The sequence below is a fragment of the Lolium perenne genome, chromosome 1 (assembly GCF_019359855.2).
Source record: "Lolium perenne isolate Kyuss_39 chromosome 1, Kyuss_2.0, whole genome shotgun sequence".
Taxonomy (NCBI): Eukaryota; Viridiplantae; Streptophyta; class Magnoliopsida; order Poales; family Poaceae; genus Lolium; species Lolium perenne.
In genome coordinates, this window is record NC_067244.2 from 4,373,311 (window position 1) to 4,398,583 (window position 25,273).

Here is a 25,273-nt window from a genome sequence, read left to right on the forward strand (position 1 = left end):
TTGTGAATATTTGAAAACTTTGAAAAATGCACTTTTCTGGGTATTAAGTTTATTATTACTGGCCAGGAAATTTTTTGAAAACTCTAATTAACTAAGGAACTTTGCAAATCAAAAGTGCTACAGCAAATAAAACAAATGGAGGAAGAAAGAGATGATGTTTACCCCTCTATGCATATAAAAAGTATTTGTTAACAAGGTTGATCAAGTCTTGCCACCAAATAAATCTTACATAACATATGAAGAAATAAACCTCAAATCAATCATGTTACCTTGTATTGGATTGATATGGATCCAATTATGAGAGTTTGATATTCTTCTTTAGGCTCATATATAGGACAATCAATAGTTCCAATTTTGATAGTTCTCACATTGGAGATAGTATTAACTCCACATGCTTTCTCAATCCTCTTGGGAAAATAAACAGTATGTTCCTTATCATCAACATTAAAAGTAACCTTTCCTTTATTGCAATCAATAACAGCCCCTGCGGTGTTAAGAAAAGGTCTCCCAAGAATAATAGACATATTATCATCTTCAGACATTTCCAACACAACAAAATCAGTTAATATCAAGCAGTTAGTAGTAACTTGAACAGGAACATCCTCACATATACCAACGGGAATAGCAGTAGATTTATCAGCCATTTGCAAAGATATATCAGTAGGTATCAACTTATCTAAATAAAGTCTCTTATAAAGAGAAAAAGGCATAACACTAACACCGGCTCCCAAATCACATAGAGCAGTTTTAACATAATTATTCTTAATAGAACAAGGAATAGTAGGTATACCTGGGTCGCCCAACTTCTTTGGAACTTTGCCATTGAAAGAGTAATTAGCAAGCATGGTGGAAATTTCCTCATTGGGGATTTTCCTTTTGTTAGTAACAATATCTTTCATATACTTTGAATAAGGAGGCAATTTAATAGCATCAGTCAAAGGTATTTGCAAGAATAAAGGTTTCATCCAATCACAGAATTTATTATAGTGTTCTTCTTCCTTTGATTTTAGTTTCTTAGCAGGAAAAGGCATTGGCTTTTGCACCCAAGGTTCTCTTTAATTACCATGTTTCTTAGCAATAAAATCTTCTTTAGTATACTTTTTATTTTTAGCATGCTTTTCAGGTTCATCTTCAACTTCTTCTTTATCAGAAGCGTCATTCTTATCATTGTCTTTATCATTATCATGTTCATTACCACTTTCAGTTTCAGCATCAGAAATAGAAATACTATTAGGATCATCAACAGGTTCAGAGGATTCTACAACATTTTTATGTTTCTTCTTCTTTTTCTTAGAAAGAGCACTAGGTTCAATTCGTTGAGAATCTTGTTCAATTCTTTTGGGATGCCCTTCAGGATATAGAGGATCCTGGGTAGAGACACCGCCTCTAGTTGTTACTTCATAAGCATGTTTCTCTTTAGAATTATTTTTTAACAAGTCATTTTGCACTTTAGTGAGTTGATCAATTTGAGTTTGAACCATTTGAAAATGTTTAACAAGCATCTTAACATCATTGGAGGTTCTCTCCACAATATCATGCAAATTACTAATAGCTTGAGAATTTTCCATTAGATGATTCTCTACTCTCATATTAAAATTTTCTTGCTTAACAATATAATTATCAAACTCATCTAAGCATTGAGCAGGAGGTTTTGAATACGGAATATCTTCCCTAGTAAAGCGTTGAAGGGAGTTTACCTCAATCATGGTTGAAGGGGGAATTGTCTCACATATATCTTCTATGGGAGGTAGATTCTTCACATCTTCGGATTTAATACCTTTCTCCTTGAGAGACTTCTTAGCTTCCCTCATATCTTCATCATTCAATTTAATTAAACCCCTCTTCTTCAATATTGGCGTTGGAGTTGGTTCAGGTGTAGTCCAATCATCATAATTCCGGCTTATTTTAGCCAATAATTCTTCAGCTTAAATGCGGAGTTCTTTTCCTGAAAACACAACCAGCACAACTATCCAAATATGCTCTAGATGCAATGGTTAGTCCACTATAAAATATATCAATTAGATCATTCTTTTCTAAATCATGTCCAGGTCGAGCTCTGATAAGAGAACAAAATCTTGTCCAAGCCTCAGGCAATTTCTCTTCATCTCCCTGGTCAAACCTATAAATTTTCTGTAAAGCAATATGTTGAGCACTAGCAGGAAAGTATTTTCGAAAGAAAACATCACGCAAATCAGTTGGACTTTTAATAGAACCAGGAGGCAAATTATTATACCAAGTTTTAGCATCATCCTTTAATGAGAAAGGAAAAATTTTAACGACAAAGTAAGTACGCATCTTGTCATCATCAGAAAATAAGCTACTCATAGAAGAAAGTTCAATCATATGTTCTACAGCACTTTCTTTTTCAGTACCACAAAAGGGTGTTTTCTCTACAATAGCTATATGAGATAGATCAAGAGAAAAATCATAATCTTTATCCTTAATACATATAGGAGATGTGGAAAATTCAGGATCAGGAGATAACTTATGTCTAACTGTATATTGTGCGAGAAACTTTTTAATTTTTCTTGCATCAGTAGTAGAATTGCATCTATTAATAAAATCATCATTAAGCTCCACATAATCCTCATCAGGATCATCACTAGAGTAATCAAGTTCAGGTGAACTAACAGGTGTAGTAGCATTAGGAGTTTCAGTATTTTCAATTTGTCTAGACCTAGCAATTGTAGCATCTAGAAAGGATCCCAACGAACCACTATCATCAAGCACAGCAGAAACATTATCGATATTATAAGAGTTTTCAGATTCAGCAGAAGTACTAGCAAGCGAAGCTTGCGGCGGTGAAACAAGTTGACTTATCACAGATGGTGAATCAAGTGTAGCAGAGGTACTCAGAGTTGTACCTTTTCTTGTAGTGGATGGTAATATGGCGACTTTAGGATCGCGAGTTTTACCCATGATGGAGAATTTGCAGCGAACAATATCAATCCAAGTGAACTTCCAAATAAAGCTATGCTCCCCGGCAACGGCGCCAGAAAACAGTCTTGATAACCCACAAGTATAGGGGATCGCAGCGGTCTTCGCGGGTAGTATAACCCAATTCATTGATTCGACACAAGGGGAGACAAAGAATACTTGGAAGCCTTAACAGTGGAGTTGTCAATTCAGCTGCACCTGGAAACAGACTTGCTCGCAAGAGTTTATCAGTAGTAACAGTTTTATAGCAGTAGCAGTAGTAAAATAACAGCAGCAGAGTAACAAAGACAGCAGTAGTAATTATAGTAAACAGCAGGATTAAAATACTGTAGGCACAGGGATGGATAACGGGCGTTGCATGGATGAGAGAAACTCATGTAACAATCATAGCAGGGCATTTGCAGATAATAATAAAACGGTGTCGAAGTACAAAGCAATCAATAGGCATGTGTTCCAATTATAGTCGTACGTGCTCGCAATGAGAAACTTGCACAACATCTTTTGTCCTACCAGCCGGTGGCAGCCGGGCCTCAAGGGAAACTACTGGATATTAAGGTACTCCTTTTAATAGAGTACCGGAGCAAAGCATTAACACTCCGTGAACACATGTGATCCTCACATCACTACCATCCCCTCCGGTTGTCCCGATTTCTGTCACTTCGGGGCCATTGGTTCCGGACAGCGACATGTGTATACAACTTGCAGGTAAGATCATAAACAATGAATATCATGATGAAATAATAACATGTTCAGATCTGAGATCATGGCACTCGGGCCCTAGTGACAAGCATTAAGCATAACAAGTTGCAACAATATCATCAAAGTACCAATTACGGACACTAGGCACTATGCCCTAACAATCTAACACTATTACATGACCAATCTCATCCAATCCCTACCATCCCCTTCAGCCTACAGTGGGGGAATTACTCACACATGGATGGGGGAAACATTGCTGGTTGATGGAGAGGCGTCGGTGGTGATGGCGGTGATGATCTCCTCCAATTCCCCGTCCCGGCGGAGTGCCAGAACGGAGACTTCTGGCTCCTGCGGCGGAGTTTCGCGATGTGGCGGCGTTCTGGAGGGTTTCTGGCGACTTCGACTTCCCTCCGTGCGTTTTTAGGTCGAGGCCGATAAATAGTCCAAAGGAGGGCGTCGGAGGCCGACCGAGGGGGCCACACCACCAGGCCGCGCGAGCCCCCCCTTGGCCGTGCCGCCAGGTGGTGTGGGGCCCTCGGGCCTCCACCTTACTTCTCCTTCTGGCTCCGTCAGTATTCTGGGAAAATAGGGCCTTCTGCATAAATTCCGAGGATTTTCCCGAAAGTTGGATTTCTGCACAAAAACGAGACACCAGAACAGTTCTGCTGAAAACAGCGTTATTCCGCGTTAGTTGCATCCAAAATACACAAATTAGAGGTAAAACAATAGCAAAAGTGTTCGGGAAAGTAGATACGTTTTGGACGTATCAACCGGCCCACGAAAAAACATGCGGTCCGGTCCCACCTGTATGCATCGATCCCGGTAACGTCTCCCCTGAATCCACACCCATCCTCGCGTTTGAACTGGCGACCGCCGCCGCCGGCCTGGCCTCCTCTGTCGCGACGAAGAACTGACCAAGGATGGCCGGTGGCGAGATACGCCTCTGGGGACACGGACCCCGCGGTTCCCCTCCCTAGCCATCCTCTGCACCTTGATACCTCGCAGCGAAGAGGCGGTATCACGGCGGGAGCCCTGGTCCGGCTGCGCCCTTCCCTGCCCACACTTCGATGCCGATGACTGGACGGAACCCCTGCAACCAACCACGACATCCATACCTGAGGGAGACGATGGAGAACCCTCCTAGACCCTCGACTCCGGTGTTGGATATCCGATATCGGACCAAAAGTCCGCCGCCAACTCCTCATCAGTCCGCCTCCCTCTACAGATCAACGTCGACCACCTCGGGGCTGTGGGAGATCCCACCACCTCCATTGCTGATGCGAATGGTACATCCAAGTCCCAAGACCCCTCCGACGAAGTGTCTGAGACGTCCTCCACAAGCACCTCAAAATGAGAACCCAACGGGGCAGGAGAGCTAGACGATGAAGGAACCATGGAGATCAGCTCCAGAGCACCGGGCGCGAGCGTCAGACGACGATCATGACGAGAGGCTAGAGCCTCGTCGGCGGCCGGTGCCGAGGTAGGCCCTAACGGTACCTCCGCCATCCCCCTCAACCTCGTATATGCACATACAGACAACCTTTTTAAATGGGGAGAATTTTACTTCTCGACCTCTGCAACAACTAGGGATGCACATAGCCATTAAGCATGAGTACTAAGATTTTTCATATTGGTAAGATTAAAGCATAGTCCTTATGATAAATTACATAAGTACCAGGTCTAGCCTGGGCCTTAAGTATAAATAGGAACCTAAATTCGCGTCCGTGAGGATTTGAACTCAAGTGTTGGGTTTCTCATATACATGATACTAGTCTATAGTCTAGTGGGCAGGAGCTCGCCACCTTGCAGGTTTCGTTTCTGTTTAGCTCCGGTGAGCACAAGTCATAGGTGGTTGAGATCATGCCAGTGCTACATGAGTTGTGTGGTGATTCATTTGTGCCGCCTGAGCTCCCGGAGTTGAGTAGTGGCGTGGTTATGCCTCCTTCCGTCGAGGAAGTGAGATCTGATTCGCACGAGATCTTGGTTGTGGCTTCTCCACCGAGTAAGACAATTGGCTTTGAGAAGAGTGGTGTAGTTGATCTCTCTCTCTCTCTCTCTCTCTCTCTCTCTCGCTTGAGTCCGGTGGGCATGTGGTTCCTATTGGTGATGAGGTTGCTAGGTCAAGTCTGTTGGCAATGGTGCCCGAAAGTTGTCGTTGCTAGAGAGGTTTACGATTTTCTTGCCACCTTGGCTGCTATCTACCCTACATCCGTGGTTGATTGATGTGTGCCCTGCAATGCCATGGCTTGCCAATGTCGATGCGGTGTTGAAGTGTCGTGTTTGAAGTTCATTTGTGCCATGGGGTTCCTTGTGTTCGGTAAAGTGGGTGCGGTCTTGTTGTTCGAGTCTTTATTAGGCTTGGTTGCAAGTGTGTGTGGTTTGTGAGGCTTAGCCCTATTGTTTTTGGTTTTCGTTCGATTTTTTCCTAAAAATCGAGCACTCTCTTCTTAATTAATTGATAAAGCAAAAGATAATATTATAACTAGTCTTAAATCAACCTAGACGACGCGCATGCACTGGCCGCTGATACGTACGTACACGTGCACATGCAGTCATATATGTCTACTCCGATCAATATTGGTAATCAAAATTAGGCCGGTTGGTAGCATCATACGAATCTTAACCTAGGAAAACTACACTGTACATGCATGCATGCACCAAACCTCTGCTCAACGTCCGCGGCCTTCTTGGGGGCTGTACACGGTAGAGAGTCCGGGCGAGTCCGTGCTTTGGGACGCGTTTGGTAGCATGGACACGATTTCAGTACCAGTGAGAAGAATGTTACTGTGAGTTTCATACCGGCCACGGACCAGAAAAGATCATTCGTTTGGTGGATTAGGCTATGTATCAGTTGGTATCCAATTGCCAATTTATTTGGTTGATCGCATATTTTTCGTAGCCTCATCTATATGGCAAACATGGTGATTTTACCCCACCTATCACAAACATCGCCACGTCAACGATCATGAAGCCAGACACCACTATGGCACCGCCGTTCACGCCGGTCACAAGCATCACCTCGTTGCCGACCACGAAGCCAAACACCACCTTGACACCGCCGTTCACGTCCGTCAAAAGCATCACCATGTCGCTGACCACAAAGCTGAATACCACCATGACACCATCGGTCACGGCGGTCAGAAGCATCACCACGTCGTCGACCATAAAGACAAACATCACCTTGACACGACCGTTCAACTGGTCAAAGGACCACTTCGCCATCCATGAAGTTGGGAAGTGATAAGTTGAGCAAGAGTACTCCAAAATATACCACACATGCACACGAATTATAATATACTAGAGAGTCATTTATCTATCCGTGTATGTTCACCGAAAAAAAAATCTTACAACACGAGAGTCATACAAAATGGTGAGGCCAACCTACTCCTCAAAGTAAATTTCAAACGGGTTGAGTGTGTGCGATGAATTTAGCAAAATTCGCTCAAAATTTTAGACACAAAATCTACGATTAATAACTGATGAAACTTGAAATTAATTGTTGGAATTGATTCATATCATCGACACACATCTTTTTTATATACACCTTATTTTGCTTCGCAATATGATTGTGTTGATTAGAAGAGAGAATGTGTGAAGTAGTTTAAGGAAGAGTGAGCTTAAGCTAGTCCACGTGCAAAGGTTGTATCGATCGAGCGCACCAGAGGAAACAACGGGATAGCCCAGTAGAAACGGCCGATTGGACTTTGAAGGATCGCCCTTCTGGTCATCACACTTGCCGGATCGCTGTCATATGTTCTGCAGCGTAAGAGAATCTCACCACCCTTTCCTTCCTTTTTCGATTTTCACCCGAGTAGCACCCCATACGGTGTTACTTGATTTCCTTAATTTTCTCTCGTGCATGCATGTAGGCCACCGCCACCTTCACCAAGAAGCTCGACGTCAATCATCAGCACATGACCAGAAGCTCTCCTACCCAGGGCCGCCTCTAGGATTTGGAGGGCCCCAGGTCGAACTCTTTAAATGGGCCTAATTTAGACTGCGTGCATGCTAGATGGGTCTAATTTTGTTTTTCTACCTTTTCCTATATACACTGTGCCAGAAAAATGAGCCCCAGTTTTGGTTGGGCCTCAGGCCGTCGCACTTCTTGCCCTGGGCCAGAGCCGGCCCTACTCCTACCTGAGCTTCGTCGCCGACTTGGACTTCTTCGTGAACCAAACGTCGACCTTCTGGCTCCACATCAAGCTTACGGAGGCCGTCGGTGAGCGGCTTCTCACCCTCTCTCTACGGTCGGACAATCTCTACATCCCCGAGTCCGTCAATCGTCTTCGTGTTCGCCGATGGCAAAGTGGGGGACGCGGGGGGCGAAGCCCCCCCCCCCCCGACATGGATTGTTATCTGCCTATGTCAGCAGTACTATATGTATGTATGTACATTAAGGTGACACATGGGATAAGTTAAATATATGAAATCACCGACGTTGTGTGACTCTACCAAATAAATCATACTATTGGATTCATATATAAAAGAAGTTTTCAATAATAATTTTTTATGATATATATATATATATTGTATTGACCAAATCAGTAGTAATTTTTTTTCTCGGAATGCGTAATATTCCTATAAACCGGTATGAAGGAGTATGAAGAAATATACAACATATGCCACTTGTCAAATTTCCTGAATGCTATGTGAGATTTAAATGCCTGGTTTACCGTCGCCTGCAGCACTTCCTCTAAGAGAAATTCCAATAGTATAGCCAACTGTTGGCTATAACAAGATGTCATATCATTTGTAGTCATCATATAGCTAACATGTACAATAGTTGCCTATAAGAATGTAGTATTTTACTAATATATGGCCCACCTTTCACTCTCACAAGGTGCCTAGGAGCACGTGCAAGAGCTGGCTATTGCGTAGTAGCCCACCTCCCTTCTCTCTCCTCTTCTCTCTCCTCCAACTCATCTAAAATATATTATTTAATGTCTTATAGTCAGCTGACTGGACTCTATTGTACTTGCTCTAAGTGAGACGGTCTATATGCGAGCTTCATCCATATCCGTCTTTTGAAAGTACCGCATCAACCATTACCCTGGTAACATGTGTTGTAAAATAAAAAATATTGGAGGTCATCGATCGAGAGAAAAAGGATGAAGCTAGGTAATTCATCGAGCGAGCCCCCTCTCGTAGAACAAAAAGTAATTCTCGAAAAAAATAGAACAAGATGAACTCATGGACATTATTATGCAGTTCATAGCCTGGTCAAATTGCCGCTCACGATAGAAAAAGATGATGGCTCGTGGTTTTGTAGATGCGAGACAACTTCAAAGCCATAAAATGATGATGTCTCGTGGTCTTGTATACAATGAATACTTAACAATCTTAAACTATGATATCAACCGATTAACTGAATTATAGTTTGTTTTCTTGGTAGCACTATAGATCCCCATTCTTCACGCGGGTAGTTGTTTTGTAAAATACCGAGATTAAAGGGCCACTAGAAGCCTATAACAAACCGGAAGCACCAAGTTTTAACGGGAAAATAAAATCCGCATAACCTTCTGGTATGCTTTGGCGGAAATCACGGAGAGAAATAGAGAGCGCCAATGCCGAGATTGGTTCAGAAGATGAAGCATCAGTGACTGCTGGTAGGGAAATCTTGGAGGGAAATAGAGAGCGCCAATGCCGATATTGGTTCAGAAGATAAAGCATCAATGGCTGCTGGTAGCAAAATCATGGAGAGAAATAGAGAGCGCCAATGCCAAGATTGGTTAAGAAGGTGAAGCGTCAATGGATGCTGGTAGGTGGCTGCAGCCTATACATCAGAAGAGATGAGCCGGTTCTTTGAGAATGGGCCCATTCTGATTCGAGTAATCATTTATTTGGTACCGCTTAAGGAGCGGGAACTGCTATTCTAACTTTTTTTGAGGGATTCCATCCACAGACACAAAGTTTGTGGCTAATCGATATTGCTCATTACGGATGAAGCCTGGTGACCGGGTGTATACGTGAGCACGCGGTGAGAGACTGACACGTGTCCAACGGTGTTAGTTCTGCCGTGAGATGATAACTAAGCCTTCATCCGCACATGAGAGTGGATTTGGTCGCGCCCTCCTCGTCAGTCGTCACACACACGCACCTCCCCTCCCGCCTGTTACTGTACCCGTAGTTAACAGTTAAGAACGATGAGCACTCCCCTTCATCGAACTCGACTCTTCTCCCCCAAATCCAACACATCTAGAACCTTGGCGAGTCCAGCCGCGCGAAATCTGTCGCCCGCTGTTCGTTGTAGAGGCGTTGTTCGGCGCTCGATTTGGGGCACGCTGGGAGAAGCCGGCCCGACATGGAGCTTGACGAGGCGACCTGCACAAGATCTTGACGCGCTCTCCCTCTCCTGGCAAATAGATGATGAGCTCACTTTCCCCTCTAACCACACCAGCAGAGCTCCTAGTTTCAACCTTACCCACCTCCCACCCACAGCAGTTCCGGTGGTAGTGGCCAAGGAGGCAGCGTAAGCTCCGCCGCCGTGTGCCCCATCTCGAGGAGCGCTGTCAGTTCCCTGCCGTCGGCCCTCCCGCGGGAGTCCACCTGCACCCATGGCGTGGTCGGGATCGTGCGGACGCCAACGGAGCCTAAATTTATATCTTAGCCCACCACTGCAGCGATTTCTCGCGGGCGGAATCGACCGCCTACTCGTTGGTGCTGGCTCCGCCTCGCCCTTGGCCGCAAGCTAGGAAGCCCGACCTGCTTGGGGGTGGTGGTCCAGGAAGCAGGGGAGTCCACCTAGCGCCATCCACATCCTCAAGTACGGGCTGCGACTAGCAGCAAGCAAGAGAACCAGGTACTAGCATCGCATCCCGGACCTCCAGTACGGTGCTGCGGAGGCCAACCTGAACAACATATGTCTCTCCGGTTTCTGTGTTCGCTAATGCTATGTGGCAAGGGAGACTAATTACAGTCTGGTTCGGTCTTCGGATGATGAGGCAGAGCCATTATTTGAGCTAATTGGGAATTTTGCCTGCTTAATTTAGTTTGCTTGATTCAATTAGTAGATTTGTTTCACGCGAGCGTCTCTGCCATGAACGGATTTGGAGAGACCGGGCTCTATCCATCAGCACAGCTGAATTTCCTCTTCAGCGTGGCCGCAATAGCGCCTCTATCCACCCACCTACAAGTCAACGGCGGGTGCAGCGGCTTGCAAGCCGGCGAGGCGGCGACGTCTCGCGGGGCATGGCGGCGGTGGGATTAGGAAGGGCGGCGGCGGAAATCAAGGGCGCTCATCTACCTCCGCCTCCTCGGCATCACCGTGCGCTAGCTGGTCGCGGATGGAATCGAACGACGAAGCGTTGGCCATGGCGCTCCAGTGTCCCGCGATGTTCATGTTTTTTTAGGGAGCTAGCGCTGGTCATGTTAATCGTTGTTCATGATTTTTTGGTTTTATCTAATGATGTGAGCGCGGTGGTGTGGGCTGCGGAGGAGGACTTGACAACAGTACAAACGGACGTTTAGCGGATGTTAGTTGATCCAACGGTGCTGATATGCATCCAACGGTAACGAAAGCGTGCTCACGTATACACCCGGTCACAGAATCCACTCTCTTGCTCATTATGTATTGCATTTATTTTTATTATTGCCATTTCAAATATGGGAGCATATGCTCCCTCTATTTTAAATGTACCTTATACAGTTTTTAAATTGCATCAACTGATGTGTTGACATGCATGTCAACGTGGGAGGCTGACATGCGCATCCAACTAATAAAAAAATAATGAAGTTATGTATCATGCTTACATGTTGAGAGAATTTAACTTGGTAGGTTGCTTTAATTTAAATATTATATATTACATTCATTATCTCACCCGCATGCATTCATGCGGGCCATCCACCACCTTCACCGAGAAGCTGGACGTGACCCACTGGGCACCAGACCGGCAGCTTCTACCTCAGCTTTATGGCCAACTTTGACTACATTGTCAACTAGGCAAAAAATCACTAGGTCTTCCTCCACCGGTGCTTCATTAACAAGATCTTCGAAAAGCGCCCGACTTACGCGTGGCTCCACATCGACCTCACCGCCACAAAAGGAGGACACTGCGGCCTTCTCAGGCTCGCGCTACGCTTCGACAACCTCTATTTCGCCGGGTTCGAACATCTTGGCGACTGGTTCACATTCACCGACGGCAAGCAAATCGTTAAGTTGTCATCTGAATTCATGCAAAAGCTGACTTTTGGGGGTGGGGCTGAAGCCCCCGCGTGCGTGTTATGGATTGTGATCGACCTAGTTCACCACCACTATATGTACATCTTGTTAAGACACGGCACGGGTACGTTTGTGAGATTTTTTGTGGGAAGCAATGGTTGGTCTATCATCGGTTACATGGTTATATATCAAAGGCCAACCTTATAGATGGGTTATACGGTCGACCAGGGGAAGGAACTGACCCATCAATGTGATTGACTTAGTCATCATTATGGGCATGATTTGTTGGTCATTAGGCCTTGCGTAAACTACACCCAATAGCCTCGGTTTACACAAATTGCAAGGATAATTATTCCAACAACGTTAAATATGTGAAATTCCATGTGTTATGTAAACTCTCCCGATGTTGTGAAGATTTGATAGATGGCGCCCCTGGTTTTTAACCTTCTGCTTGGAGAGGATTTTCCACATAAAAAATCCTTCTGTCCCTACATTTTGCTTTGATCTTCTTGTTTATTGTTTGTGGTGTTCATCGATTGTATGAGAACAAGTGGTATGAGAGAACATGATTTCTCTTTAGGGTTTCGGCGACATGGAATGATTTTTTTTCAAGATGGGAGCTCAGTTGTGGCCTCGGCATCAAATTGATGCACATGACCTTAATTTTATTGCATAGTTTTCAGCATCAAAAGTTTACATCTAAAGGGTCACTTACGAGTAAGATGCACGTACGTGAAGATGAAACTATTCTCGCACAAGATGCTTGAACGACGTTCGGTACTCAATTCCTTACCTATCTTTATGAAGATCGTTTCTGATTAGCAATCCATGGAGACCATCTTCGCACTACGGGAAAACATCACTTTGTCGTGCAACAATTTGCACGTCAAAGAGCCCTATATGCACGGTAAAGTATTTGATGTGCGACGCTGCACAGCAAAGATCGCACGGCAGTGGGGTCGACAGCAACGGTTTCTTTGACGTGCGCCTCCCGAAAGCCGTGCACCTCGTTCACTGCCATGCACCCAATGTGTTGTCGTGCAACTTACCTTTGCCATGCGCTGCGCCGCTTTGCCGTGAGCACGGACTTTGACGTGTGCCGCTCCCGTGGCCGTGCGCAGATGGTTTGCCGTGCGTCTGCCTTGTGCCGTGTTGCGTGCTTCGCCATGCGCCCTGGCCAGCGTGCACGGCAAATGCTCCTCCAGGCACTCCCTTCTACGTGCCAGGAACACAGGCTGGCGACACATGGTGCCTTTGCTGGCAAAGTAACTAAATGTTCTTCGCCGTGTGTATACAACACATGGCAAAGGCATCTCTATTTTTCAGATTTTTGCTGTTTTTCATTATTCCCTGCATACAATTCAATATATATGATATACATCCATAACAACAATATATGTAGCACTTCAACAACATATAACAAGTGCATATAGTCCATACAAGTGCATAGAGTCCATACAAGTGCATACAGGTGCATAGAGTCCGTACAAGTCCATTACAACGACGATAAGTGCATAGTCCAACAAGTGCATAGATTTCATAGAATCCAACGACAACAAGTGCATAGTCTAAAGGTGAAAAAGAAAAGCATGACAACAAGTTCATAGAATCTATATGGCATCAACCTTGTCCTCCTCCATTGCTTCTTATGACACCATCTTCATTGCTTTGTTCTTCTCCTACAAGGTGAAAAGGCAAAGCATATCCACCTATACCGATGCGATCATTTCCCACCGATCAGCTGCTGCCAGTTCAGTCTTGAGCAACTCCACTGGCCACACGAGCATCTAAGCTGGGTTCGCTGCTGAGACGAATAGGCCCACCACAGCAAGCCTTCTGAACGAAGCTCCTCTTACCAGCAGGGGCGTGCTTCCTGAGTTTCCTCCATCTTACATCTAAAGTAACGGATTGCATCATGCACATCGGTATCAACCATCAACTTGCACTTGTAGACAAGGTGCATGATGTAATTGGACTAGTGTTGGCTACAGGTTCTGAATTGGGAGGGCGTCTGATCGGACACCAAGCATATGTCTGTCACAACATGCCAAAGCAAGGCACTTGACACAAGATGTCGCTGACTTGCTTGTTGAGTTGCGCCTCGCCCAGAGGAGGACAAAGAAGATGGCTGAAGCTTATGATGAGTTGCCAACTCCTCCGCGTGGAAGCTGGTGAAGCCAATCCTTTCCTTATAGTCTGGACCGGATGCTATTTCACACAGTTTATCAAGGAACGCCTTCTTTACCTCCGGAGAGACAACAACATGTTTGGTTGTGGTGTCATTGTCTTTCTTGATGCCCATACGCCACATCGTCCTTTTCAGCCATCCATACTGCCCTCTCACCTTGTTTTGGATGATTTCATCCATCAAGATGCACTGTTGTAGCTTCCGTGACCGCTCCAATCTGTTGGTCTCAAGCCCTGGTCGGAGGTGTTTAAGGATGCTAAGCACAATTCTTGGACTATTGCCTCCTCATATGCATCCCATGTAAGGCCAATATGAGATAGAGGAAATCTCCAAATCCACGGCACCCACGAGCAAAGTGTAAGATATGGCAACATCAGCTACATTGTAGTACTTCACAGCAACTGCTGATGGCCTTTTCCCCTTGTGATGAACAACAAACAGAACCAGAGCTGTAGAGGTAAGGGCAAGGATTGCTAAACGGTGCAACACACCCGCGAGTCTTCCAAACTTTGTGTAGAAAAAGTCATAGATCAACGAAATTTGAATCTCGGCTACCTTATATACCAACTTAGCTCCCACGTCTGAAGATGTAATCCCTCTCACAGCATCTTCTATCTTGTCTTGCGTCCAAATATTCTGACGAAAGCCATAGCTTTTGGGAATATTATTCAGGAAAAAATCCAAGGTATACCAGAATTGGTTGATTTCCATCTCCATGTGATCAAACTCAATTTTTTTCTCAGAAAAGAGTAATGACCGGAGATGATCATAATAGCCCTTTTCTACTGCCCTTGGCATCAAGATGACAAGTTTTAGTGAGGGGATCCAAGGAGTGCTTCCAGGTGCCCATGAGCCGGCATTACCAAGTCTCCAGATTCTCTCCACATATTTGGCTGTCCCAGATATGAACATTAGCACCATGGGAGCGACAAGGTGCTTGTCCACTTGACATTGCTTACCTAGATGGCCAGTGCCGACTGGGCGGTGAGGTTCAGCAGGTGCCTATTCGACAGTGCACAGTCCTCCATGGAAAAAGCCGTGATCGTCTCTTGTCCTCTAAGGTGGAGCAACATGAACGGTGCCCAGAAGAGCAACAGCGGGTCATCACCCAGGACACGTGTGAGACGGCCGAGGATGAAGACAGCCATGGTGTCCGCCAACAGGTAGTTGAGCCACAACAGTAGGCTGAGCACGCGGAAGCAATAGCGCTTCAGAAACCCTGCGAAGAAGAGGAGGAATACTTGCAAGGAGAATCTCACAAGCACCAAGCACTGGATCTCCCGCTCGTTCCAGAGCTGCTGGGCACGCGCTACAGTCAATCTGTCACTTAGCGCAAATGTTATACCTTACTCAAAAGAATCATCTTTGACAAACAAAATAAAATTACTCTAATATACTAGATTATTTATTTTTTAGACTGAACATTTAGCAGCCACCTAACTTTGCATTTGGCCAACTTTATGGATATTTTATATATTTGAAGATAACGAAGTCCCCCAGATTCATTTACCGGAAATACCAGATGCACATGCATATATTTAAGAAATGCAGGTAATTTCTGTTTTCCACACGAAGGGCCATGGCCTCAGATTCCATTACCAAAATAAAGGAAAAGCAGTTTACTACATGCGAAAAGTAAAGTAGAAACAAAGAAAATTCAAACTGTAGCAGCATGCTTCTATTCTATACATTTAAGTACGTGATTTTAATTGCATACCTGTTGTGTTGAGCTTTGGGAGGGTTGCTGTGCTGGACATGATCCCCTAGCATCCTCATGTTTGTCAAGCAAATGAACACTCAAACACTGTAGGATTGATTAGAAAAATACCGGAGAGCGATACAGTCAACATGTACAACTGATGTGTTTATAGTATTCATATTTCAGATCGGTATATACAGGCCACATACATAAGAGCACACCTGGAGGAGTGCATGAAAATAATGGAATTGATCCCAAAGCCTGTAGGGCATGGCAGGTCTCTGCTAGCTTCTCTTTGCTTCACTTTGCTTGTAGCGGAGACGACCCAAGAATCTCAGTATAGTCTTTGCTTTCCTTGTAGTTGGAGACGAATCAAGATTCTTCTAGTCAATTGCCGAAACAAGAACAGATTCTCATTGTCATGTGGGGTATTCCCTTATATTTTCTTCTTCCATCCATTTGGGACGAAACTTGCTGTTTCGTTTGCCTTCTATAACTTTTCCAAGGATGTAGGTTTAAACAGAACTTCCACATGGTAGTAACAACTAGATCAGTGTGATCAGCACTAAAAGTGGTGCTAAATGCTCCGTTCTGTGGTGCACTTCATTTACCTCGTCCTCAAATGAATATACCGTAGACATTAAAATATCAGCCAACAATTGCATCCATTCGCACTTGCTAGCATGACTAATTTGGTCCTAGGCATCACTTGCTAGCGCTGGAGGACATTTAAGTGTAACTCCACCAGCATTTTCACGAACAGTTACCTAGTTGAGTAATTAGACTCACTGTAAATCAGTATTACGCTAATCTGAAAAAATAGATGCAACTACAACTTAATGCATTTGTGTTTCGCCTTGTTTGTATGACCATAGGCATAGTTTTGTAGACAGAACTATTAGCGAAGTGCCTCAATGGATCAAGGATATCAAGGGGGGAACTTAACATGTATTGCAAGACCTTATGGAACTAAACAAATATTACTCTCAAGCGTATAGACAACATAATAGCTAGTCTGTTCCAAATTTCCCATCACATGACATACGGATATGTAAAAACATGGAAAGAATTTGCTTTTCGTTGTAATCCTCAGACTTAGATATCTTAACCTCTGTCAATAATAAAGAATAAAGATGATATCTACAAGGATAACCTTTTCTTAGCAGAACTACAAGGATAACTTGACAGAAAAGAATAACAGTTAAGTGTAACTTATAAGCACGGATAAAAGTGGGCACTAGGGTCTACGGACCACAGTTTGGCACTGTAAAGCTTTACTTCAATATATTTCTGATATGGTTCAATGGGGTTTTAAATTAGTGGGTATGAATAGAAAGAAAAGAAAGACAGCATAAAAGATGAAGATGGAACTCAATGAACTTTAGCAAGTAGCAGCATACCTTTTTCATGTGCCTTCATATGTTATTTTAATTTGAAATCGCACGTGATAATTGTCTACAACATGTGTTCTCAGGTGCCCACATAAATAAGAGAAGGCCTGAAATTTAGAGGTTGCGTTTGGTAGATGCAACATGTACCAGAGCAAAAGGATTCATCAATGAGAAAGCATAATCATTTACAGTACTTCTGTTGTCAAACCAGCCACGTATAGATATGCAAACATGAAGATGAAAAATTGGGGAAATTAGGAAGATCTCAAATTAGCAATAGTTAAAGATAATAACTGAATTTACAAACAAAAAACTAGTTTGAGGTATCAGGTGATTAATTTCGCTTAATCAAATCAGCGAAATAAGTTGAGTTAGATAGAATTAGCATGCCCCTACTTAGTTCTTCATCGTCAGACAGAAGAACAGCCGTATGCCCGTATATAAAATTGTAAGTTGCACAGTTAGAATTAAAAGCAAAAGAAAATGCAATATAAAACTGTGAAGCCATACCTTACCACATGACGTGGGCAAATAAAATCATTTTGTCCTGTGTGAGTAAGATAATGCCTCTTCAACTTGGAGCTATCCATAAATTTCAACAAAACAAAAAGAACATCAACTCACCATTTATTCGCCATAAACTCAAGTGACATGCTCTGCCAGCTAAATCACCATTTGTGACATGGCATAATACCTTCCCTTTTTAATATTTGAGCTGAAAACTGTAGGGAGGACCTGACAGTAAAATACATTTCCATGTAGTTAAGCTTCTTTCCGCAAGCGACAGGGACAAATCAGCGGCTGAAGAGAAAGAAGCACAACTAGAAGGGAAAAAACAAGGAAACATCTAGCTATGGCTTCATCACAATCCAGAAAATATAAACTACCACAAGCTGGGGGCAGATATATCACATAGATGGACCATCTCAACAAAATGACCAAACAACATCAGTAACTGTCTTCTTACACCCTGCCATCTAATTCTACCACAATTAAAACACCCCAGTTTCACTCACTGCTGATTTTCAGCATACACCGAAATTACTAAAAGAAAGTAGACAACAGCATCTAATCAACCTAGGGCACACGCTCCAGCAGGATAAACACGAAAAGGCTGAATGTTCGGTTAGTCTTCATCTTCTTCTGTTTCCTCATCATCGGCATTCTGGTTACCGTATCTCCAGCCATCTTCGACGTTGTTACCACCATGATCTTCCTCGGTCTCTTCACTGTCATCGTCATACATACCCTTGCCTGGCCACTGGTTCTTCGCACCACTGGTATCAACACCCATCCTGCTGGAAACCTTGACATTATAGGCATTAGGTGGAGGGGCCTTGTGTGCTTGGTTTGTCTTGCTCCTTTTCGGGTTTGGTGCAGGGTCACTGGCCTCGGCATAATTATACTCGCCTGAAGGTGCGGCGAACCTACCATTATCTTCTTGGCCGTGTTCAGGGTGCTGAGTCTTGAGATGAAGGTTGAGTTTGTAACTGTGGATGTAGGCTTTCCCACAGCCTTCGTAGGGGCATACATGAGGGCGCTCAGCGGAAAAGCTTGGTAGTGCTAGCGCAGTAGGCTTCAGGGTTGCTTGTATGGCAGGCTTTATAATGCTTGGTGGTTTTTCTGCCGGTGGCGTATGTTGCACTGCGATAGGAGACCCAGTCTGCATCATATCCACAATAAACACAATAAGTAAAACATTGCCAAGATTCATATAAACAATTGCAAACTACATCATACAAGTGTGGCACCGCATTCTAACAAATGCTTATCTACTTGGGATAATTATAGTAAATCAATAAGACACAAATCTGACAAACTACATCACACCCCAACTTAAATGTATTTGTGTTATTCCTTGTTTGTATGACTGTAGTTCTATTTGGTGGATCAAGTATGTCAGGGATAAAACTGAACATGTACAGCAAAACTTCATTGAACTTAACTGTCCTACTTTTACGATAAACAAAATAATCCCTAGTCTGTTCAGCATTGCCCACCACCTGACATGTAATTAAATACAAAATGGAAAGCAATTTCTTTTTGATGTAATCCTCAGCCTTTTGATCTCATGAATTATATACTAACACTAAAGGATAAAGAAGACATCTACAAACATAACTCCTATATACAAAGAGTTACAGTACACGCACAACTTATAATATAATGAAAAAGAGAGCAGCTGCATGGAAGTTAGAATAATTCCTTAAGGTCTAGGGGACAGATTGGAGTTGCAGAGCTTTGCTGTGGAAAAATAGTTGGTTAACACAACATTTACTCCTCTAAAAAAAACACAACATTTACCAGTTCAACCATATTTAAACATATTTCTTATATGGCTCAGAAATGGGGCTATAGATTAGTTAGCACGAACAGAAGGAAAAGACAACCTAAAAGATGAACATAGAAGTCAATGCGATATAGCAACATACCTTTTCATGTGCCTTGATATGGCATTTTAATTTGAAATCGCTTGTAAATTTTTTGCCACATGCTGGGAATGGGCATACATGATAATTTTCCATAGCATGTGTTTTGAGATGCGCACGCAAGTTAAAATCCAATGAGAAGGCCTGACATTCAGAGGATTTGTTTGTTAAAACATGACAAATGTACTGTGCTGAAAGGATTCACCTATAAGAAAGCACAAGCATTTGCAGTACTTTTTGTTTTCAAATCAGCGACAGAGCAATTGAATTTAACATAAACAGGCTTGAGGGATCAGGGGAAGTTTCATTAAGTTCATCTAATCAAATAAGCCAAACATCTTGAGTTAGATGGAATTAACATGCCGCTTAGTTTTGCATCATTAGATAGAAGAACACTGTAACTAGACTGCATGGTGAGAATTAGCAGCGGGAAATGCTGCCACCTCTGTAAATCCCTACCTTACCACAGCCTGGCTGTGGGCAAACAAAATCCTTTTGTCCTGTGTGTGTAAGATTGTGCCTCTTCAACTTGGAGCTATCTACAAATTTCTGCAAATCAAACAAAAAAAATCATCATTTCTGTACAATACAAAACAGAGGCGTAGCTGGAAATTCTACTCTCCCATCAACAGCAAGCAACTGAGCATACATAGAACATACATACAACAGTCGTTTGGTTCATAAGCAATCAGTATAGGAAACAACCCAAAGTTTTTGATGTGAAGTTGCAGTGTAACAAATCATTGGGCGTTAAATCTACTAGTAACTAATGATGCAAAACAGAGAAAGGTCCTTGTGGATAAGAAACAACAGATCAAAATCATTTCGCCTACGGGCGTTAAAATTATAGACAAGTCCTCCAACGAAAGAAAATACGAAACGGTAAAGGTTCAAGGTAAATTTGTTCTGCTGGAGGTACCTTCCCGCAGCCGGGCTCCTGGCAGACATACTGCCTCTCGCCGTGCACGTGCGCGTGCTTCCTCAGGGCGGCCACGTCGACGAAGGTCTTGCCGCAGTTGTCGTAGCTGCAGAGGAAGAGGATCTCCGTGGTCGGCTCGACCTTGCGCGGCTGCGCCTCCGGCTCCTGCACGGCCCCTCTGCCGCCGTTCTCCTTCAGATTCTTGTACACGTCCTCTGCGATGGAGGAGCCGGTCGCTAATTAGTCCGTGCAGGAAAAAAAAAGATAAATTTGCTCCGTAGGATAACACGAACAGCAAAAACCGTCGACATTGCCAGTTCGTTCGGCGCTGATCCGACGCGGGCGATCCAATCTACCGATCCGCGGGGAACGGGAGGGGGGAAGAAATGGAGAAGATTCAGGGAGTGCGTGTGCGTGGTACCTCTGACCCACTTGAAAAGGGCGCACTTTGAGCCGGGGCACGCGAGGTCCTGCGGGATCCTGCAGCGGAGACGACGGCGTCAATCTTGGAGAAGGGTAGCGAGGGAGGGGGGAGGCGGAGAGGGACGTACCACTGCTTGATCCAGCGGGCGGCGGGGCGCGGGCGGCGGCGGAGCGTCTGCGTCTGCGAGGGCTGCGGCTGCGCCGGCGGGTAGTAGTAGTAGCCTCCTCCTCCGGTCCCCGCCGCCGCCGCGTACTCCATCTTCGCCGCCGTGGTGTGGCCGCCGGTGCCGTCGGGTCGAGTGACCACTGCTTTTCTTGTCCTCGTCCCTTTCTTCTCTCGTCTAGGGTTCTTCTTCTTTCTTCACGGTCCGCCCCCAATATTTCTTCACATTTCAATTCGAGTCCTTTTTGCTAGGTAAGTTTCATAATAAAACCATGTTAAATTTCGCAAGCTACTTACTCTAGATAAAATTTGTGGAATTCAAAACTACGAGCTAAATACTCGTGCTTTGCTATGCTGCTTACAAAGAAATATAGTGCGTGTTCAGGAACACTCCGTGATGCAAGGGTGAGGTCGAGATGAAGGATGAGAAGACGGCCACATCCATCCTATGGTGGCACAGGGCGAGGCTGCGGCGAGGGGGAGGCCATGAGGACATGTACAAAGTGAGGTGTTTAGCTTGGCGCTTAGGTAAATAAAAATAATAATTTTACTGCATTGGATGAACACTAGCATCTGTCTAAGCGGGTTCGAAGCTGCAATGCACGCCTCTACTATTTCGTCAACAAACTCTCTTCGCTTTTCATGCTGCAAGGGAAAAATCAATTAAGCGCCTAACGTAATTTCATGTATCGACGCTCGTAATTAAGCGCCCGTGGTGGAGATTTGCATGTCCTAGCACATCTACCCAAGTCTTTTACATGCATTGAGAGGCTTGTTGCACGACAGTGAGTCGAGGCAGCAGAGGTGCAGGCTTGCGGCGAGGCAGGAGGCTTGTTGCCGCAATGGCTAGGTCTCTAGGGGTTTCATCAACATTTACACTCGAAGTTTTTGAAATTTCAACAAAATAATGTATTTTCGTGGCCTCCTGATTTACCGATTTGCACACTACCTCCATTCCCGAAAGTGAGGCCTACAAGTTTCTTCTAAAGTCAAATAGCATAAAATTTGACCAATCTTTATACAATACCAAATAAACACCATTAGTAATGAAATATCTTCTCAAATGATTTCCTTATATTATTATAGATGTTCATCATTTCCTTTTATAAACTTGGTCAAACTTTACATTATATATGACTTCGAAACAAATATCAAGCACAATTCTAAAGTTTCTCGAAATTCGACCCTTTTTTATTTCAAACGAAAGAGCCACCACTTTCTTTGCTTTTTTATTTGTAGAGGGATACCATTCTCCTTGACAGCATATATACAAAAAAAAATAACGTTAGTAGCTACATGTCTGGTTCAGATACCACCAAATATAACCACAAAGAACATAGCAGACACATCATAAACTGCACATCTCGAGAAATACAACGGTCTAACTTGCTTATTCATCCATCGCGTCCAGGCTGGCTCATCGCCAATTATTATTCCAAACAATTAAATACAACAGCGCAACAACAGTAGGCGCTAAATACAAGTAATACACATGATAGCTTTGTGTTGCTGACCGAATAAAATTACATGAGATGGAGGGCGTGGAGACCTCTACGATCCCACTCACATTATGTTCATATGGACAAGGAAGAACCACAACGTAAGGCCAAAACAGTTCTCTAGGAAGAAATCAACCTTCTGAAATAGAATGTAACGGTGGGACAGTGTGCACCATTCTTGCAAGGGATTTGTTCTAGTCGGCGCGGGATTGGCCGGCACGGGAGGAGAGGATGATGCCGACGATGAGGCCGTAGAGAGCAAGCGCTTCGGCGAAGATGAGGATGAGGATCATGCCCACAAACAGCTTTGGCTGCTGTGCATTGGCCCTGTAGAGATGGCAAAAAAAACAGAATCAAATCATTATCTTGAGTTCTTGACAGACTACAAATAAAAGGTGGTTATATGTAGAATCCTCTGGCAATAGTGGAAGGTAACCTCCAGATAACATAAGTAAAAAAACCCAGTAAACACTGGCAACATAAAGAAATAAGAATACTTGGCGTACAACAATGCTCCAGGTAGAAGAAAAGAGAGGGGAAAATAGAAAATTCACCACGCCAACCAACGCTGAATTTATAACAGCAGGCCACTGGAGAATCTAGTTAAAAGACAAAGCAACCAGGTATCCTGGTATGCAGACCAAACAGTATGAATTCATGACTGTCTAACTCAGAGCGCAGGTCTGGTCATGGTAGTCAAACAGATATGGCTATTGTGTCCAAATAGAAGATGTTAAACATATTCTATAAGAAACTTTAAAATATTTTAGATTGCATAAACGGGCCATAACTCACAAGGACCCTAAGAGTATGACAGTGTATTTATTATAGCAGGCTACTGGAGAATCTAGTTAAATAAAAAATTACCACATATGCAGATCAAAATGGTACAATTGCTATAAGTTATGGTAGTCTAGCAGATATGGTCACTGTGACCAAACAGAAGAGCCATATGCAGATGAAAACGGTATGATTGCTATAACTGAGACAAGAGGTCATGGAAGTCTAGCAGATATGGTCATTGTGACCAAACAGAAGGGCCATAATCATTCAATAAGAAACTATTAAAAAATCATTTTAGACAGTGTAAGTGGTGCCTAACTCGTAAGGACACTTAATGAAGGACTATGATTATGGAATCTCACACCATATCTACTAAGACATTCCAAAAGCACCGATAAATTAATCCAACAGTAGCATGTTCATTCTATACGAACTGGGTTTGAGGGATGGCACAAGACGAAGTGGTTTCTCATTCTGTACAAACCGTAAACAGAACAACTTGCTATCTGGAACTCATAATGTAGGCTACATTCAGAATTTCAGATACAGTGTGGAACCATTTGTTATTTTCCAAATTCAGAATTCAGAGTTACCATGCCTCACTAACTTCACTGTTGCTGATGTTCTCTCCGTACTAGCATACCATTATCCTACAAGTGTGGTTTAACATGCGGAGACACATGATTCATCTGTAAACAACCCTGATCAAGCGTGTCACAACCCAGAACCAATCAATTAGCGTGATTCACTGATGCAACTAAACCTCATGAGAACGTATACTACTAGAGTACTATTTTTTTTTTTTGCGAATGACTACTAGAGTACTAATTCACACAAACTACCACGAGATTTACTGCATTGAGTCACGACCATCTACACAGCACCACCGCATGCAGCAAGGGGAAGGGATGACGTACCTGACACCGGCGTCACCGACGATGCCGATGGCCATGCCGGCGGCGAGCCCCGCGAGCCCGCACGCGAGGCCGGACGAGAGGTGCGCGTATCCGTCGAAGAGGAAGTATGGCTTGGCCTTGGGGTTGATCCCGGTGGAGATGATGACGGCGATGATGAGGCCGTAGATCCCGAGCACCCCCGCCATGACGACGGGCACGATGGACTTCATGACCAGCTCCGGGCGCATGACCCCCATCGACGCCACTCCCACGCCGCTCTTGGCCGTGCCGTACGCCGCGCCCATGCCTGGTAGAGGGCGCGCGGGGTTAGAGAGGATGGATCGGGGAGAGGGGGAGGGGAGATCTGGGGGAAGGGTGCTTACAGGAGAATACGAGGGCGGCGGCGGCGCCGAGGAAGCCGAAGAAGGGGGCGGTCTCGTCGCCGCTGAAGACGGACGACATGGTGGGTGGCGGTGGGGGTGCGGGATCTCGCCGGAGGTGGGTGCGACGACGACGACGGGCGGTGGAGGGGAGAGGAGAGATATTATGTGGGAGGGAGGGACGTGTGGAGCAGCCAGGCAGGAGGGTAACGGAGACGACTACTATAGTTGCTGGGCTCAATGGGCTTGGGCTCCGGGCTAGCTCTTCTCTTCCCTGGCGGGCTTCGTCGTGACCAGCTAACTGAAAGGTTTTGCGCATTGGTTTTTCCTCCATTTCATGTAGCATCTCCACTCGTTGGGCCTCCGCATGTCCAAATCCGGCGATATTGTTGTTCGGATTGGAGAAAAATTTGGCGTGAGGAGGGCCAGTTTCCCAGCCGCGATCCCAGGCCTAGCTGTTGATCTAGTTGTCGAAAACGTAAACTTGACGAAATTCGGCAAAAACTTGACGAAATTCGGCAAAAACGACCGAATCTAGACTAACTGTAATGATATTTACTATATAGAGGGCGATGTTCATACATAGAGGCCGGATTCGACTATATTTCGAATTCGGCTAGGGGAATACAACTCTAAATTTTAAAACACGGCGTTCTACATGCCGAAATGGCGGTAGAACACCGTGTAGTCGCCGCCGTCGTCGTCGGAG

At 44.4% G+C, this 25,273-nt stretch overlaps 2 protein-coding genes and 1 pseudogene across 2 annotated transcripts; all 3 read right to left on the reverse strand.

Moving 5' to 3' along the window:
* Window positions 1-13,973: 13,973 nt before the first annotated feature.
* Window positions 13,974-15,739, reverse strand: LOC139835810 (uncharacterized; annotated as a pseudogene).
* Window positions 15,740-17,949: 2,210 nt separating this feature from the next.
* LOC127341500 (zinc finger transcription factor YY1) lies at window positions 17,950-21,147 on the reverse strand. Its single transcript, XM_051367362.2, has 6 exons — window positions 20,972-21,147; window positions 20,842-20,900; window positions 20,421-20,635; window positions 19,961-20,050; window positions 19,505-19,645; window positions 17,950-18,735 (listed from the first exon to the last, which is right to left on the reverse strand). Exons 1-6 carry the CDS (start codon window positions 21,100-21,102, stop codon window positions 18,199-18,201), a joined length of 1,173 nt encoding a protein of 390 aa, XP_051223322.1. The 5' UTR covers window positions 21,103-21,147; the 3' UTR covers window positions 17,950-18,198.
* Window positions 21,148-22,407: 1,260 nt separating this feature from the next.
* Window positions 22,408-24,724, reverse strand: LOC127341504 (V-type proton ATPase 16 kDa proteolipid subunit). The gene is made up of 3 exons (XM_051367376.2): window positions 24,568-24,724; window positions 24,206-24,491; window positions 22,408-22,832 (listed from the first exon to the last, which is right to left on the reverse strand). The coding sequence occupies exons 1-3, from the start codon at window positions 24,644-24,646 to the stop codon at window positions 22,700-22,702; spliced, it is 498 nt and encodes a 165-aa protein (XP_051223336.1). The 5' UTR covers window positions 24,647-24,724; the 3' UTR covers window positions 22,408-22,699.
* Window positions 24,725-25,273: the final 549 nt, after the last annotated feature.